Genomic DNA, 11210 nt, shown 5'->3' on the forward strand with positions numbered 1-11210 from the left:
GATGTAGAGGTGGAGGGAACAACACTGAAGGTGCTTGAGAAATCCTCAAAGACCTTTGAAACGTCTGGTGGTTTATTCTTTTGTGTGGAGCTTCTTTTGATTTCCCTCCTGGTTGGTTCTGCTCCTCTCGTCAGTCTTTCTGTGAGTCTTTCTCAACGTGTGATGTTGCTGTTTTCATATGCCTCCATCTTTGTGTTTTTCTACAGCTATTTTCTTATTGCTCTTATTTCCACAGTAGCAATGTCTGTCAAGTGTCTGTCCCAGCAACGCAGAGCCCTGTCCGGCTATTTCAGTTGTCTGTCTAGACTCCAGTACTTTTTACTTGACTCCAGTTGTGTCTCTGTTCAGCCTCAGTTCATTTGTTTGCAGCCTGCTTTCCCTCTGTCTCTGTCCCTCCTCCTCCTCCATATCCCGTATCTCCTCCCCCCTCTCGCTCCCTGTCCCCTATCTCTTTATTTCTCTACCTGAGAGTGTTGTTTCTTTTCTGTCAACTGAGCGGCTGCCTGTGTAGTACTGGTCAGGTGTGGATGCACCACACCTACTCTATAGGGAAATAAAAGGGGGAGGAGGTTGACAGAAAAACCGAGTGAGAGCGAGAAAGAGAGAGAGACAGCTATGACTGTCTGATTGTGTTTGTCTGACAAGATTATTTTGGAAAAGATAATCTTTGGATAAAGCAGAATAAATTATAGGCCTCTGAGTCTTAAACATGTTTATAAGATGCACATTAATGAGGCGCTGCAACGTTGTCTTTATTCTTTCACACACCATCTTTCTGCAGAAACACTGAAGTGGATTGTAAATTTAAAAAAGGGGGAATCTGACTAGATTTAATTGAAATGCTTGTGTGAGCTCAGTGTGTGTTTATACACATCCGCTGGAAACGCTTTTGTGCATGTGAATAATGCGTGCGCACAGAATGTATTTGTGTACCGAAAGCAGAATGACGTGAAACACAATCACCTGGGAGAAAACCAGTTTCATTCTAACAGCGGCTACTGCACAACAAAACCTGTTTACCACGCACACACACACACACATGCACGCACACACACACACACACACACACACACACACACACACACACACACACACACACACACACACACACACACACACACACACACACACACACACACACAACCTAACCTTTTAATCAGGCTCAAAATAATCTTTAATCCTGCTGTCCTCGTAAAGTTCAAATGGATACTTTTTGTCTCTATTAATTTTTTTCTCCCACAACATTATGACAAACATTTTTACATTATTCTAAACTTATATTTAAATGACACAAGACATCTCTTTATCTTGTGCAAAAGTTTACAAACCTGATCAGTTTTACAGGATAAAAAGAGGAAATACTACATGTACACACACAAACTCAAAACATACATGAAGTTACCATTCAGTCTCTTTGTTTATTTAGCAACGTTTCTTTGGCAGGAAGCACACATTGTCACACAACCTGTTTGTAAGGATTCTTTCTCATCTACACTTGAACAACCAGACCCGCTGTTCAGCAAGTTTTTTGGCACACGTCATCACTGTAACTGTTCTTCCCTTTGAAAAAACAAACAGTGACGAGATGGAAAAGGAATCAAGAGAAATATTGTCTCACATGCTCACAAATGTGTCTTACAAATGACATGAATGTTATCGGTATACAAAGAAAAACATCATCCAAACAAATCTGAACAAAATGATATACAAACAGCTAATGAGAGTCAGTAACATAATCACAAATATTCTAGTTTGATTGAAAAAAGAGTAGAATGTATGGACACAAAACAGTAACAGGCAGATTTCACATAAATATACAATGGGTTTAATATAAAGCAGTCATGTTCTGAATCTCACATGTCATAGTGGGATGTGTGAGTGTGGGACCCAAACAACAAACCAAAACACATTGTATATTCACAGACTAAAAGAAAACAAATACACATTCTTACTCACACTTTTTAAAGTTCCTATCTACTTTAACCACATTAGATATTATTATGGTGGACTCATCTTCACAGGACAAAGGTGACATTTTCATAAACTCTTTGTCTTATCTCTTTCCAACACACTGTCCCGGTTCTTCTTCCAGCTGAAACTCTAAATGTAGGCCTTGCTGCTGTGCTAAGAGCCAGCCTTTGCATACTTCACATCATAGTCTTTCATTTTTGGGGAGACAGGAACTTCAGAGGAGGCCCCCACCCAGGAACAGCAGCCCCATAGAGGCCCAACCGATGCGAGGCCCCCATCTCCCTCCTCTGAGCATTGGTCATGATCGGGTTGTAGAAATCACGAATGATGGTGTTGGCGAGAAATCTCACTTGACCAGATTGCTTATCAACAAAGATGATCAAAGAGGCCCCTATAAGGTCAAAATCACTGAAATACAGCACACAAGCAAACTATTCTCATCAACACACAATTACATTACACATTACATACAGTACGCTAGAAAAGAAATTTTAAATCATTCAACAGTAATGAAAAAAGTACAGGCTTGCTTAGAGGTTACAATGTATGCAAAGAGGAACTTTAAAGAATCAGAATTGTTTTATTCAGCAAATGAATTTGACTAGGTGATACAGCACAGTAAAACAAAAATGTTTAAAAGTTAAAGAAAGTTAAATACAAGAATTCAGTTAACAATGCTAACAATGCTATGATATGCTACATATAGGCTACTGTTTCGCATCATATGCAAGTTAAGAACACACAGAGCTCCACCCAGCAGACACAGCTGGAAACCACAAAGATAATTCACTAAAAATACCCATTGTGAATCTAGAAAGAGCATTTCTCATCTTGTTTCTGCTATAATATAGTATGCTGCTCTCATTTTGCTGTTACGTTAATCAGATGACACAAAGATTACTAGAGATATGCAAACGTGATCCAGAGAGAGGCAACTTGAGCTATTTGTAAATATTACAGAGAGTATTCAATCACCTCTGAGCTATAACCAAATCAAGTTTTTCAGGCTTTTATACACACTGGCATGACTGTGAGAGATTCTCAAAGTAACATATTTTTTTCTTCTCTGGGCATCTTTCGAAAGAATCTTTTTTTAATGCAAGTAACTTTTGTAACTTGCAATATGCAACAAAATTGCAGAAAATTAATAGTGTGAAAACAACAAACAAACAATTTTTTTGGTTTGTTAAGATACAAACATACTGTACATTCATAGTTTCCTCCACTTGACATGGCAAGGCATGCAAAGCAACAGCAAACATATTGTTCATTACTCAATACTGAGGATAAAAGATGGGAAGAACTCTATGAGTGAACTGAGACATTTGACAGTTGTTTCCAGTACAATTAATCTTATTTCACAACTGTCATGTGATAAAAAAAGAGTAATAATAACTTTTTATTTAGATGGTTTCTTTCCAGAAAGTTGTCTCTGAAATTCCCAAAATAAGTGAAACCGTCTTGTTGCAAACAAAGACACATTTCCTCACCACACAGTAAAAAAGTACTGTTTAAGAAATTGTGTAAAAATGACATCACTGGTCTTTAAAGGTTTAACTATTCTTGCAGCATTTATAATGTGTTCTGCACATACTAAAACACATCCTATAAACTCAGATCTCTGCATTAAACATATTTTTCATGTCACATTATACAACTATTGGCTCAACCAGACTTCATTTTTTCATTATTCACTTTAAAAACAACCATAAACACTGCAAGCTCTGGTCGTGCAACACTTCAATATGCTACACACTTTCATATTTTACACAGATTAGTTGTCAAAGAGCATTTAACTAAGGTTGAAACAAATGTTGAAAAAGTAGCTTTTATTAAAGACTGAAGCAGAGAAAGTCCATCACAGTATAAACATAACTGCACATTTTCAACCTTTGCTTGTATTTGACTTATAGCGTGGTGTACTCTCCTCCTCTCGCAATTCTCCTCATCCTCAGCATCTGTAGGTGCTACACAACACCCCTCCGCTGATGATGAGCAGAGCTCCAGACGCCCAGCCCACATATATGGAAGCCCCGAGCTCTCCCCTCCTCTCTGAGGTGGGCAGGGGGTTGTAGAAACCAGTGATGATGCTGTAAGCTGACCAGCTGACAGGAATAACACAAAGAAGCCCTGCTAATATAAACACCAGACCTCCAGCCAAGCCAATATTAGCTTTGGTGAGCCAGTCGCCACGAAAGAAGTTGGTGCAGCGGGCCCCGACCACAGTGAGCCCGATGGCCACCACGCTGACAGCGATGGAGACACAGATCAGAGCCCTGGAAACCTGCAGATCCTGTGGTAAAGCCAAAATGGAGTCGTAGGCTTTACACTGCGATTGACCAGTGCTCTGGATCACACAATTTATCCACAAACCTTCCCAGAAGACCTGAGAGGTGATGATGTTCGCTCCAACAAAGGCTGTCACCTTCCACATGGGCAGTCCACAGATAAGGATGGTGCCAAGAAAGCCAACGATTGCCAAACACACAGCAACGAGCTGCGTCTGCATGTTGCCAAAAAAACAAATCCAAGGCGTGTATTTAAGTTTGCCACCAAGTTAAAGACGGCAACAAAATCCACCTTAAGTTGAGCTGAAGATCATTTTGACCATAAGCTTTCACTCGGCTGTAAAGGCAGCAGTGGTTGTGGTTTGCTGCGTGGTTTTGCGCTGCAGGCGTGAGAAGAAAGATCAACAGGGAGGGGACTCTGCTAGTTGGTGGATCAGGTTTTCTTTTTGTCCTAATTCCTGCTCACTATGAAAGAAGGAGGAGGAGGAAGCACTCATGTACAAAAGGCTGCTTTGTGAGCCAAACAAAAGGCTCTGATCATAACTTTTAAATGGATTAAAGCACTAAGTTTAACCATTTCCAGAAAAGGCAAGCTTTTCACGTATCCTCAGTTCAAGCTTTATGTAAAAATCATCTTAAATCCTGAGATCTTAATGAATGCATGAACCATTTCTAAAAAAAACACTTGTACCTGTACAGAGCTTGGGGGGAATAAAACACTTGAGAAGAAACACACATTGATACATGGGAAGAAAGTAGAGTACATCACCTATTCAATGAATGCTTGATTAGAATACTAAAAACAAGACTGGAAAAAAAATCCTGGTTTAAGAAAAGTATCTACTGTCCAAAACTTGAATACTGGAGAGAATTATCTAAACCACATAGGAATAGCTTGACATTTTGGGAAATAGGTTTTCTTGCTGAGAGTTAGATAAGATCGATACCACTCATGTCTATAAATATGAAGCCACATTCAGCAGCCAGTTAGCTTAGCACAAAGAGAGTGAAACCACCTAGCTGTCCCACAGTAACAAACTACATATCCCATCATGTTTTACACAAGGATATGTGGCAGACTACTTCTTGGCCAGATAGCTTGAAAAGATTAGACAAAATATAACAGGTTAGTTTTTGAGGTGATTGTAGGCAAGTTTTGTTACCTTTGGATGGAGACAGGCTGGCCATTTCCACAGAAGACATGTTTACATGTCACAGTAGAAGAAGCACAGGTGCAAATAAAATTAATGGCTGAATTTTATATAGCCACCCGTTTCAATGACTGGTGTCAAATCACAGCCCCATTTATGTAATTCATTAACCCTCAGCATTTCAGACAGATTTGTGGTATAGTGCTGGCTCACTGTCACCATCACACTCCGATATAACAGTGTTAACACCAGCAAGTTAAAATGTCTGTTGTGAGAAAGGCCTATACAGGTTTTTAAATCTCCATAACAAAGCAAGCATTGTGCATGTACAATGCTTACAGAATTCGGGGTCACCAAAATAAAAAAAAAACTGCAACACCTGTGCTTCCATGTCAAAATGACTGAAAGACCTGAGTCAGTTGCCAGCACTGAATGGTTAGTCCCTGCAAGTTTCAGACAACCCAAACTACATCTTTTGAACATTGACATTTTCACCCACAATTTAGACCCTTGCCGTAAAGTAGTTGTTCCGGTTTAAAAGGTTAGCATTTATGGAGTTTAAAAGTGGCACCTAACTAGTTTGAATTCTGCCAAGAATGCAAACATTTTGTGGGCCACACCATCTTAAACCTTTGTCGTCACTTGAAAACACGTCAGCATTCGAGAAACCCACACATCAAGGACAGCTAGTGTTCATATGAAAGTTTAATTAAATAATCAGTAAAAACATCTTGAATTCATAAAGTTATGACCATAAAACATTTAAAAATAAAAAGTTCAGTCCAGTTTCCTAGAGTAAGACAAGCATGAAGCCATTTTAAACATAGGCTCCTCCACTGGCTGCTGTGCGTGGGGCAGAATATTTGACAGAGTATCCGCTATCCTTACGCTGCGGACACTGGCAACAGAGTAGAGCTCCTCCAATCAACAGGAGTCCTGCTGATCCCCAACCGATGAACAGGGACGCTCCGAGCTCCCGCCTCTGTGGGTCGCTCAAAATGGGGTTGTAGAAGTTACTGATGACCGTGTTAGCAGACCAAGATACGGGGATCAGGCACAGGATACCACCGACGATGAAGAACACCCCCGCAGCAATGGCTACCTTGCTCTTGGCCTCCTCATCTTCAATGCAGTTGGTGCATTTTCCCCCTGCGAGGGTAAGCAGGAGTCCCATCAAGACGACCAGGATGGAGATCACAACCAAGGCCCGGGCCGCCTGCAAATCAGAGGGGAGGGCCAGCATGGAGTCATAGACCTTGCACTGCATCTGTCCAGTGCTCTGCATCACACAGTTCATCCACAGGCCCTCCCAAAAGGTCTGCGCTGTTACTATGTTGCTCCCGATGAAAGCAGACACCTTCCACATGGGTAGGGTGCAGATGATGATATCTCCCAGGAAGCCAATGATCGCCAGAAAGCTGCCCAAAATCTGGAGACCTGCAGACGACATAATGTTTGTCTCACACTGAGCAGAATCAACAATGAAAAAGATTGCAGCTCTCACCTGCAGCTTTTATACCCACATGGTAGGCTGTGGTCTCGCCTGATTGGCTGTTTAAAATTGTTCAAATTGAAAACACCTGTGGTCATTAAATTAGCCCTATATTGCCAACCACATCTCCATGTTATATTTTTTTATTTAAAATATTCTTTTAATATATATTTTTCTCTTATTTTTTCTCTAGATTTGTGACATTTGAATAAAGCATACTCAAAACATGGAGAAATGTCTCAGGTACATTTGTGATTTTTGTTTAAATTGCATGGATCAGTGTAATCGTTAGTGTTATTAGTAACACCTGTGTTTAACCTACTATGACAAGTCAAAAATGTATGCTGTGAGAAAGGCCTTTAGAAGGTAAAAAAAAAAAATCCCACAATGAAGTTGGTTAACAGAAGTCTGGGAAATCCAGAAAGTAGTCTGATAACTTCAAGGTCTTTAAATGTTTTTGAAATGTGGAACAGTTTAGGAAAATATTGAGATAGTAGCTATATGTGGAAGAAGTATCGACCGAGGACAATGTACAACATTTACATTTATAGGATAAGATAGACTTTATTTATTTATTTTATTTCAGGTTTATTTAACAGGGACAATGCACACTAATTCAATTCAATTCAATTTTATTTATAGTATCAAATCATAACACGAGTTATCTCGAGACACTTTAGAGATAGAGTCCCCTCCCTGTTGATCTTTTTATAGAGTAGGTCTAGACCACACTCTATAATTTACAAAGCCCCAACAATTACAGTAATTCCCTCAAGAGCAAGCAGTCCGACAGTGGCGAGGAAAAACTCCCTCTTGGGAAGAAACCTCGGACAGACCCAGGCTCTTGGTAGGCGGTGTCTGACGGGCCGGTTGGGGATGCAATGAACAGTGGCAGTAATAGTCACATTAATAATGGAACAGTGACTTCAAATGGTAGTTGTAGTAGTTAATGTCATATCAGGGCGCTGCAGGGCTTTACAGGATGTAGCATGGCCCAGCGGAGCATGGATGGACGTAGCATGACATTGCAGGGCACCGCAGAGCTTAGCAGGCAGTGCAGCAGGACCACGGCGACAGCTGCAACCAGGATCTTGGTGCCAACGTTCTCCAAGGAAATACGCTGGGTGAAAAAACATAAGGACTATGATCTCTTTTCTTAGTTCTTGTGAGAACACGCACTGCAGCATTCTGGATCAGCTGGAGAGTCTTAAGGGACTTATTTGAGCAACATGACAGTAGGGAATTACAATAGTCCAGCCTGGAAGTAACAAATGCATGGACTAGTTTTTCAGCATCGTTTTGAGACAGGATATTCCTAATTTTGGCAATGTTACGAAGATGAAAAAAGGCTGTTCTTGAGGTTTGTTTTAGATGGGCGTTAAACGTACAATATGTAACTTTCTGCCGCTAGGGGTCTCTCAACCAAAACAATGGATGGTAAAACTGGACTTTTGATGACGTTGGGAAGTTGCGTGGAATTATGGGAGTTTTTAATGTGTTTTTATATATGTCAATGTGTTAAACACCTTCGCTGCCGGTTAGAATGCATCAGTTCACGGACGAGTTTACCCATTCAAGTTTATTCACGTTACGTTTAGTAACGTTTATTCATGGTACTGTAATACAATAGCTGCAGTTTCCCCAACATAATTAGAGCTACGTTTTTCTTGAGTAGATTTTTATTTGTAGCTGACCATTTAGCTAGTGAGCCAGCAAGCTAACAGTAGCCAGCAGCTAAAACACAAAATATTTCACATATCAATGTCACCTTTTGGATGGTTTCAACACCGGGGCGGACAGGGTTTGTTGTAACGCTAGCTAGCTACTACTACTACTACTAAACGAGGCTGAGAGACGGGTGTGGGTGGGGATTGTCAGGGAAATCTCTGCGACGGCGACCCAGGACGTTTGATGCCTGTTGTGCAGCAGCAGAACATCTCCCAGCTGCCCGGAATTATCTCCCATTCACTTTTCAGTAATCTTAACTTTTCGTTTTGGTGCTTAACCCACCTTTTGTCGGGTTAATTTAGCTAACAGTGTAAAGACAGCTAAACGCGAAGGGGGGAGAAATTCGGCAGGGAGGAGATTTTCGGCACATACACCGGTAGCGCTACGGAGATGTAGCTACCGCTATGGATGGCCGCTGTTGTGACTTGGTGCTGGGTCTGATATAGTCTGTTTCCCGACGTTTAATTAAACTGACGTTAGCGTCGTAAGCACCAGGCACTGGAGATAAGTTCTGGCCGGTGGGGGTTGCTGTAATGAAAGTAGCTGGCTAATAGCTGACTGGGGGCTAACGGTAACTAGCTAGCTATATGTCCCAGGGCTGTTGTCAGCTGTCATCCCGACTGAGTCTCTCTGCGCCGGGGGAGTGAGGCAGACAGACCGGGGTGTGCTAGCTGGCTAAATTAGCATTAGATTAATCGTCTATCTATACAGCTAACGTTAACGTTACTAGTGAAGTTATTCGTGGGTTAGCTCAGTCCTGTTAGCTGTGGTCGAAACAGTCATACTAAAAATAACTATTAGCGTGTTGAACGATGTTGTAACCTCATAATGTTACCAAAGATATTCTAATAGATACCCACAAAGCTTTAGCATCAACGTTAGCACATTGTAGTAACGTTAAGCTGGTATTGATATTGAACTTACAAAATAAATAAGGTCTCTGTTGTATTACTGTGATACAAAATGATGCTGTATGGCAAAAAAAAAGCAGTATTACGGTTACAAGTATTTTTTTTCTGTGACATTGTATGATTTACAATTACTCCTTAACGTATCATCTTGGTGCCAGTGTTCTGACGGAAGTTGGAGTAACTTGAGGGTGAAAGGTTATATGACGCCACTGACGGGCGACTAAAGGAAACGTGCTGTGTCTGAAAATAAAATAACAGATTTCTCTGGGTTTGACATTTGGTGGAAACATTTTGGATAGTGTAAGAACACAACTCATAAAAATATATAACATAAGAATGGTCGTTTTTAGACATTTTAAAGCAGAAATGTTACATATTGTACCTTTAAAGGATATATCCTGATAAAAAATAACCCCTAGATTTCTGACAGTAGTGCTGGAGGCCAGGGCAATACCATCCAGAGCAGCTATGTCTTTAGATAATGAGGTCCGGAGGAGTTTAGGGCCCAGCACAATAACTTCAGTTTTGTTCGAGTTTAACATCAGAAAATTATAGGTCATCCAGGATTTTATATCTTTAATGCACACTAACAATACATAAAAAAGATTTACAGTGTGCCAGAATTAGCCAACAGGCTATTTTACATCTGCTGTCCCTGGACAGATCGTACAATGTCACACCTAAAAAGATAAAAGGAATATAATAGTACATATAAGTTTAGTCCAATACAAGTAAAATTGATTGTAAATGTAATAAGAAATGATCACGCATATAAACATAAACAGTTGGTCAATATCATCAACACACACACAAGCCACACTGTCAGTCCAACAACCTCCTCGGTACAGCACAAGTGACACAAACAGGCAGGAAAGACAAGATAGCAAGAATTTGTAACTACATGTAACGTTGACAGTCCTGATTACCTGTTAGCCACTTCTTTAAGTTAAATTTAAAAGAAACATAAGTTTTAAAATTCCTAATGTGAGTTGGAATGAGGTTCCATTCACGAGCAGCCCTGACTGCAAAAGCTGTTTGGCCGAATGCACTTTTCCTCAACGGAACAATGCAGTCACCTCTTGCTGCACTCCTTGTGGATCTGTAAGCATATGGTACTGCGTTTGATTCCATCGTTCTAGTTACAAAAACCACCATTGTGCAATGCTTATAAAATTCAGTAAGTCACAAAAATGAGAACTTTGAGTAAATTAGGTTATTTTGAGTACACAGGATTGTGCTGCGTGTTATTGGAGACAAGACCACCTGTGCTTCTCCTATATCCAAATGTCTGTGAAATACCTTCTGCATCAGTTGCAAACACTTCATATGGATAGTCATTGCAAATTTCAGACAACCCAGACTAACATTTTTAAGATCGGTGACTTTTTCACCCACTATTTAGGTTGGGGCTTTTCAAAGTCTTGACTGAACATTGAGGCAATGCGGATCAGCCCATACCTCGTGTTAAGTTATTTTGAAAAAAATAAGACATTGAATACACAGTAGTGGTGTAACAGACCGTAGTTGATCCGTACAGCTCCCCCCTGCGTGGAAGGGGCACTGCTGATGTATGGGCACATTTCCTAGGCAATAGGGTTCTCTACGCCCTGGTGACAGACTGGAGGTTGTAGTGACTGGTTTGGGATGGGAGAGGGAGTGAGGTGTAAAA

At 40.6% G+C, this 11210-nt stretch overlaps 2 protein-coding genes across 3 annotated transcripts; both read right to left on the reverse strand.

Annotated features, from left to right (window-relative positions):
- Positions 1–2124: 2124 nt before the first annotated feature.
- On the reverse strand, positions 2125–4706 carry LOC114566785 (claudin-4). 2 transcript variants are annotated; one of them, XM_028595535.1, is made up of 2 exons: positions 3940–4706; positions 2125–2183 (listed from the first exon to the last, which is right to left on the reverse strand). In XM_028595535.1, exons 1-2 carry the CDS (start codon positions 4478–4480, stop codon positions 2125–2127), a joined length of 600 nt encoding a protein of 199 aa, XP_028451336.1. In that variant the 5' UTR covers positions 4481–4706. The 2 variants fall into 2 exon arrangements, with proteins under 2 accessions (XP_028451336.1, XP_028451337.1); XM_028595536.1 differs by lacking the exon at positions 2125–2183 and having other exon boundaries at positions 3902–4706.
- Positions 4707–6097: 1391 nt separating this feature from the next.
- On the reverse strand, positions 6098–6904 carry LOC114566474 (claudin-like protein ZF-A89). Its single transcript, XM_028594969.1, has one exon. It carries the CDS (start codon positions 6858–6860, stop codon positions 6228–6230), a length of 633 nt encoding a protein of 210 aa, XP_028450770.1. The 5' UTR covers positions 6861–6904; the 3' UTR covers positions 6098–6227.
- Between the last annotated feature and the right edge of the window lie 4306 nt (positions 6905–11210).

Source organism: Perca flavescens, chromosome 13, assembly GCF_004354835.1.
Source record: "Perca flavescens isolate YP-PL-M2 chromosome 13, PFLA_1.0, whole genome shotgun sequence".
Lineage (NCBI taxonomy): Eukaryota > Metazoa > Chordata > Actinopteri > Perciformes > Percidae > Perca > Perca flavescens.

What these genes read in the sequence shown, in the direction of transcription:
- LOC114566785 (XM_028595535.1), bottom strand. Translation starts at nt 4,480, where the DNA reads ATGCAGACGCAGCTCGTTGCTGTGTGTTTGGCAATCGTTGGCTTTCTT. An exon ending in CAGCGGAGGGGTGTTGTGTA is followed by an intron (nt 2,184 to 3,939) that starts GCACCTACAGAT and finishes CCTCCTCTGAAG; the next exon opens with TTCCTGTCTCCCCAAAAATG.
- LOC114566474 (XM_028594969.1), bottom strand. Translation starts at nt 6,860, where the DNA reads ATGTCGTCTGCAGGTCTCCAGATTTTGGGCAGCTTTCTGGCGATCATT.